The 7,188-nt window shown below is 31.9% G+C and overlaps 1 protein-coding gene across 1 annotated transcript in view; it reads right to left on the reverse strand.

Moving 5' to 3' along the window:
* The window catches only part of LOC117181493 (long-chain-fatty-acid--CoA ligase 5), a 46,959-nt gene extending 46,482 nt beyond the window's left edge, over nucleotides 1-477 (reverse strand). The window contains exon 1 of the mRNA XM_033374219.1: nucleotides 207-477. Within this exon, the coding sequence (XP_033230110.1) occupies nucleotide 207 (1 nt within the window). The 5' untranslated portion in view covers nucleotides 208-477. The remainder of the gene's footprint in view (nucleotides 1-206) is intronic.
* Between the last annotated feature and the right edge of the window lie 6,711 nt (nucleotides 478-7,188).

The raw sequence follows: 7,188 nt of genomic DNA on the forward strand, positions 1-7,188 counted from the left end.
TAAGAGACACCGAATTTTGGATTTGGTAAAATTACCAAAATCGATTTAACTAATGATTTGCAGAAATTTGTTGGATCAATATCACTGCAAGATTCAGTTAGACCAATTTCACTTTCCCTGGTTGAAATTAAGGATTATGGAGTCTTATGACAATACTGACCATGACATGCAATAATAAATTATGCATAAATTATTGTATTACTTACTTGTGGAATTTTTGACAAAGCAGAAAAAGTTCTTTTTTTAAATGAAAACTCGACGAAATTGGTACTCGATGCGAAAAGTGTTATAACAGGAGAAAGTACTGATAAAAGGGGAAATGATAGAATGAAGTAGGGGTTGTTTTGGACAAGGGCGTAGAAGATTTCGAAGGCAAGGATGTCACCCGAGGGCGATTTTCAGGCACGAGAAGACGTCGGTCAGGGCCACGGCATGACACTCGTCGTGGACTTGTCCGCTCGCTGCAGATGTTTCCTTTTCACTACGTTCCTACGGGAGCCCTGACGTCACTTTGCGGTGAATCGATGCCGAGCGCCGCCTCGGTTAGTCTTCACATTTCAACCCTTAAAAGCTACCCTGCCGACGGCAGCCGACGGGTATTACAATTCTTGGCTCATGACTTTAATTGCATTCCCAATCCAATTTTTACACTGATTCACCTTTAGTAGACTTTGTAAAGTACTAGATATTCTTCTTTATTCCAATTTTTCATTTATTCCATATAGAACTATAACTTGGGGTTAATTTATTTGAAAAAAGAATTGCGTTCTGATTTTGTGGTTTGGGATTCCTGGTTAGGAGAAAATCGATTGATAATTTTTTTTATTGATTTTTTTCCGTTTTTCCGTTATTTAGGGTTATTTTAAGTCAGTGTTTGAGTAAAAAATTACTGTATAATCACTTTTTAAGGAAAATACCACTTTAGTCAGTTTAATTTATCTTATTTTATATTTTATCGAGAAAAAATAAAATTTAGTTAGGCTGTATCAAATCCATGTATAATCTATGGCACGAAAATGATATCAATATCAGACTTCACATTCATTTCTCTCTTTCCCTGCCCCCCACCCCTTAAAGAGTTCCTCTTTTTCCTCCTATTTTCAAGAAACTTCTTCTTTTTTCTCGTCTGTTTGTTGTTGCTTAAATGCTAACTGAATCAATACAAACCAATAAGAAAATCGAACTATTTTTGGTTATTTTTGGGATTAAAAGTGAAATTTTTTCTAAAGCAGTCAACTTTTTAATTCAAAAACTTAACTCTTTTGATGAAAATGTATCTATTTTGCTAGAAAATTAATCTTTTTTGTTTAAAAATGCTACCCTTTTTGCTTTCTTGGTAAAAAATTAACTTCTTTTGTTAAACATTCATTTCTTTTCTGATAAAAATTTGATCTTTTTTGGTTAAAAATGCACCCATTAGGGTGGAAATCAATCATCTATTTTGTTTAAAAATTAAACAATATTGCTAAAAATAATTTTTTTAAATGAAAATTCAACTGATCCATTTTTGATTGTAAATTTAACTTCTTTAGTAGAAACTTCAACTATTCGGTTGATAATTCATCTTTCTCGATAGATAACTATTCTTCTTGCTTAAAAATGAATGAAACAGTGAAACCCTTCAATAGCCCTCCCTTCTATATCCCTTCCGAGAAATGAAGTCGCGCCTCAGATAGGTGTAACAGGAGCTGCGCGTGGTTCGCGGGGTCTGCGGTTGTCACTCAGGCGTGAACAAACAAAAGCGGAGTGGTCTATAATGAGTTAGTTCCCACCCACCATCAGCCCAAAATCGGCGCTATAGAGGAGTTTCACGTATATATGTTTTATTGAAAATTCATCTCTGGGTAGATATGTTGTCTTTTTCAATAATAGTGAAACTGTAAGGTTGAACATTAATAATCTGTTTTGACTAAGGATTCAACTTTTTTGTTAATATTGATATTTTTAGCTTGCTAAAATATAATTTTGTTGTTGAAGATTCATCATTTTATTATAATATCGTCTGTTTAATTTAAAATTGAAATGTTTTGCTACCGATTATTCGTTTTAGCTGAAAAATTAAATATTCTATTTTTGTTTGAAAATTGATCTTTTTAGTAGAAAATCAAATTCTTCAGTTGAGAATTTACGTATTTTCTCTCAAAATTCATGCTTTAGTAGAAAATTAATCAACTATTATCGACTTGGGAAGGACGACATTTTGGCTTTCAATATTTCTGAATTGGAAGAGGCCTTTTTTGGTTTTTATCCTTTAATGAATGGGAAGAGTTTATTTTTTTCTTTATAATATTTTTAATGAGTTGAAAGGGTGAAAATTTCATTGTTTAATTTTTTCTGAATTTTAAGAGAGAAATTTTTTAATTGTAAGATTTTTATATAGCTGAAAAGAACGAAATTTGGATTAGTTTTTTTCTGAATTGGAATAGGTTTCTTTTTCTTTTTAGCTTTTGTATTGAGTTAAAAGTAGGAACTTTTTATTTTCAATGTTTTTTCTGATGGAAGAGTTTAATTTTTTATTTGTAACATTTTTATTATCTTTATAGAGTGGGAAGGGAAAACATTTTCAGTTTTTTATAAAGCTTAAGAGGGACATTTTTTTGTTTTTAAGATTTTGATCTAGTTGGAAAGAAATTTTGTTCATTTTCGTCTTAATTGGAATAGGAACATTTTTTTATTTTAAAGAATTATTATTATGTTCTTATTAATTGGAATAGGCCAATTTTTTCTTTTAAAAATGGTTATTGAGTGGACCGGAAGCAAATTTTATGTTTTTAGGATTAAAATAAAGGGGGGAAACTTTTTATTTTTAATTTTATACTAAATTGGAAGAAGGACATACATTATTTTTAACGTTTTTATTATTATAAGTTGAAAGATAGGATTGGTTTTAATAAGAGCGTTGAAAATAATAGCGCCTATTTATATTCTTAACCAGAAATCTTTGAACCGTTCAATTTACAAAAGTTAAAAAATTGTAATTTTGCAATTTAACGGCATTTAATTTAAAGGAAATTTTTACGCGTACCAATAAAATCTGGACATTTGTACCGATAAAATCTGGTTATTTATGTCAAAATGTCGGCAAACTTAGCAACTGCCTAATTTAAAATTCTTCAATGGGAAAGTGGTAAAAGCTTCCTGTTTAATAATTGACCGTTGGAATAAAAAATGTAAAATTGAAAAGAGTTCTACTATAAGTGATAGGAGATTATTTCCCTCGATTAAAACGGACACCCTATACAGTAATATAGTTCTAAAACAAATAACATTTCTATAACTGTTCTGTAATAAAAATGAAAACTTTTCAAAAAGACCAATCTAAAATTGTGACTAGTGTCATCAATGTCAACGAACTTCTATAAACATTCACTCAGTAAATGTTCACTAATTGAAATCGCAAGAAGCACGTAATTAGACTTTTATTCGACATGCATTTAAGAAAATGGCTCAGAGAACCTTAGGATTTTAAAATAAATTATAAGGGTTTATGTAACCTTGTGGGCTGGAAAATTAATTTCCTGAGTATTTTCAATATTAATAGACCGGAGTGCTTTAATTATCTTTTCATTAATGCAATGGAAACACTTGAACTAAATATATAGTACGCTAGGTTCAATTCTTTATTGGAATAATATTACTTTATATTAAAGTGATCCAACAAGAGGCCCAATTTTTACATTCTCATTCATGAGAGTGTAATGTAATCGTCCAAATTTTCGATCTCTGGTTTTTAACGGATCTGTGCGTTTCGGCACGGACAGAATCCGAAAATCATACGATTTTATCGGTGCCTGTCTGTTTGTATGTCTGTCTGTCTGTATGTATGATTGTATGGTTACCTGAATGTTGTAGCCATGCTAACTTTTGAAGTATTTGTCCAACCGAGTCAACCTTTGATACACTTCTTAAGGTTCCCAAAATGAAGTTTAAGTTCGTTAAGCAGATAATTTAAAAAAAATAAAAAAAATTTAGAGTATTGTCAAAATTGGAAATCTTTTTTCTTCAAATTTTAGAACTGTTTGTCAAAGTTTCTTATAGATGTATAGAAGACTTGCAAATTATCCTAATAACATTTTCTATTTCAATGGAAATTAGAAAAGTTTTTACTTTTGAAAATTTTGTAAATGTTCTGAAAATTAGGAAAAAAATATGCCAGCTGCGCGGGCACATTCTCATTGCGCGCGCGGCGTAGGTTTCATGGTTATACTTTAACTACATTTTTCCAAATATCAGAAATATTATAACTTAAAATGAAAACTGTGATTTTAACTTCTAAGGATTTACAGCCATAAATGTTAAGTACAATTTTTTTCGATTTATTTTTAAAGAAGGTTCTCAAAGCATCTACGGATGTGACGATCACATTCTCATTGCGAAACTCGCGCTCGATAGTTTGTGTCCAATTGAAAACTTCATCAAGATAACACCGGCACACAAAAAAAAGTGGTCTGTCCGACAGACTACACTAGCATATTTATATGTTTTTGGGGTCGCTGAGTTCGAATTCAGTGTCCAAATAACCAAGTTGGCTCGTATTTTTCTGAAAAACGAAAAAAAAGACGTAAAATCGACAAAAGCAGCGATTTTTCAGGTATATTTTTGAAAAAAAAAATATTTTTTCTCGCCCGGTGGACTTAACCAACATATTTATATGTCTTTTGGGTCGCTGAATTTGAATCTGAGGCCCAAATGACCAATTTGGCCGATACTTTTTCGAAAATCGCAAAAATAAAGGTATACTCGACGAAAACAGCGGTTTTTCGTGCATATTTTTGCAAAAAAAAATATGTCTTCATCCCCGTTGGACTTATCCAGCATATCCTTATGTTTTTGGGGTCACTGATTCTGAATCCGGGGTTCAAATAACCTTCTTCTCAAATAAACTTCCTTGACTGGGATTGTCGTTCACTGTAGATTCCCTTTGCGTCTCACGTTTCGGGGTTTTTAATTTGCGGTAGTCTCCTTGCATGGCAATAGTAGGATTTTTTGTCAATAAATTTTATTTACTTTTAGCGTTACCGAGGAACAACGACGTGGACGTAGTAAATTTTGTTCCCTTTGAGGTGCTTTATTACCGTGAGCCCCCTTGCCTCTCACGCTTATAGGGTTCTTTTATTTTTTATTTTTCTTTATATCGCTTGTATCGAACCTTTTTGTCCTCAAAAGACCTACGTAGTGGGTTTCGCTTTCGTTTGGTACCTTGATTGACTTGATCTCGTTTTAAACTCCAACAGTAGTCAGTCATCATGTTGATATCCCAACATCACTGATATCGCCTCTCCATCTCTTTTATATCCTGGTGGAAACGTTCGCCTTGCTCTTCGCTGAAGACTCCCAGGTTGTCTGGAAACTTATTTATATGCGAATGAAGAAAATGTAGCTTCAAATTCATTAGGCAGCCTAGTTTACCAAAGATTCAGAATCAGTGACCCCAAAAATATAAGGATATGCTGGATATGTCCACCGGGGATGAAGATATATTTTTTGGCAAAAATGTGCACGGGAAACCGCTGTTTTCGTCGATTTTACCTCCATTTTTGCATTTTTCGATCAAATATAAGCCAACAGGGTTATTTTAACCCCAGATTCGGATTCAGCCACCCAAAAAACATTAGGCTATGCTGATTTAGACCACAGGGCATGAAAGGTTTTTTTGTTGCAAAATTATACAAGAAAAATCGCTGTATTCGACGATTTTACGTGTATTTTTGCGATTTTCGAAAAAGTATGAGCCAAATTGGTAATTTGGGCCCCAGATTCGAATTCAGCGACCCAAAAGACATATAAATATGTTGGTTAAGTCAACCGGGCAAGAAAATATAATTTTTTTGCAAAAATATACCTGAAAATCGCTGTTTTTGTCGATTTTACGTCTATATTTCGTTTTTCAGACAAATACGAGCCAACTTGGTTATTAGGACACCGGATTCGAATTCAGCGACCCCAAAAACATATAAATATGCTAGAGTAGTCTGTCGGACAGACCACTTTTTTCGTGTGCCGGTGTAATTAGTAAATCTTGTTCAAATATACTAAAAACGACGCTTCAAACTTACTCATCTTTTTTAAAAAAAAATCACATATATTATTGAAATTTGAATTGATATTTCTTAACCTATTAAAAAAATTGTTTTGTTCCTTCTTTTTAAAATTTTCAAACTGGTGTTAAACTTTTCAAAAAACTTTTTAAATTTGTCTCGAATTTAAAAATGTCCTAAGGATAATTTGCAATTCTTTTTGCCGTGTGCCAGAAAATTTGACAAAAATATTTTAAACTCATAACATTTTTTTTCTACAAATTTTTAAATAGCTCTAACTTTTTGAATGTTTGTCTAATAGAAAAATGTAACTAAGATATTTTCTAAATATATTTCATAACTAATGAAGAATTCGTAATTTATCAGAAAAATATTTTTTTCTATTCTGAATATTTTCAAAATTATATAACTTTGCCAATTTTCATCGAAATTGACAATTTTATTTGGATAATTTGCAAGTCTTCTACACACCTATAAGAAACTTGGACAAAAATGTCTAAAATTTGAAGGAAACAAATTTTTTGATTTGAAAATGCCCTACAGTTTTTTATTTTGGTTCGAAATATCTGCTTAACAAACTTAACCTTCATTTTTGGAACCTTAAGAAGTGTGTCAAAGGCTGACTCAAATGAACAAAATACTTCAAAACTTAGCGTGGCTACAACATTCAGGTAAGCATACAGCCAGACAAATATAGACAGACCCAGAAACAGACAGACAGGCAGACAGACATACAAACAGACACCAACAACCTTTTATGATTTTCGAACTCTGTTAGTACTGAAACGTAAAGATCCGTTAAAAACCAGAGATCGAATATTTGGACGAATACATTACACTCTCATGAATGCGAATGTAAAAATATTTTTCTGATAGGTTAGGAAATTTCATTTAACCCTTGTGTTACCACCCGGGTATCCGGGTACGCATCGGCTTGTATTTTGTGACATTACTTTGTTCCTTCATGATATAGGCTAAAATCCTTCCGGATCCCCATGATTTGGCTAAATTTATATAAAAAAATGCATTAAAAGTTTTTAAATTTTTTATTTTTCTTAAAAAAATTTTGATTTGAAAAAAAGTACATGCTGGTACCACCCGCTACCCACACACAAAAATATTAGGATTCATGCGATAAAAACTAAAAATA

This window comes from Belonocnema kinseyi, chromosome 10, assembly GCF_010883055.1.
Source record: "Belonocnema kinseyi isolate 2016_QV_RU_SX_M_011 chromosome 10, B_treatae_v1, whole genome shotgun sequence".
NCBI lineage: Eukaryota > Metazoa > Arthropoda > Insecta > Hymenoptera > Cynipidae > Belonocnema > Belonocnema kinseyi.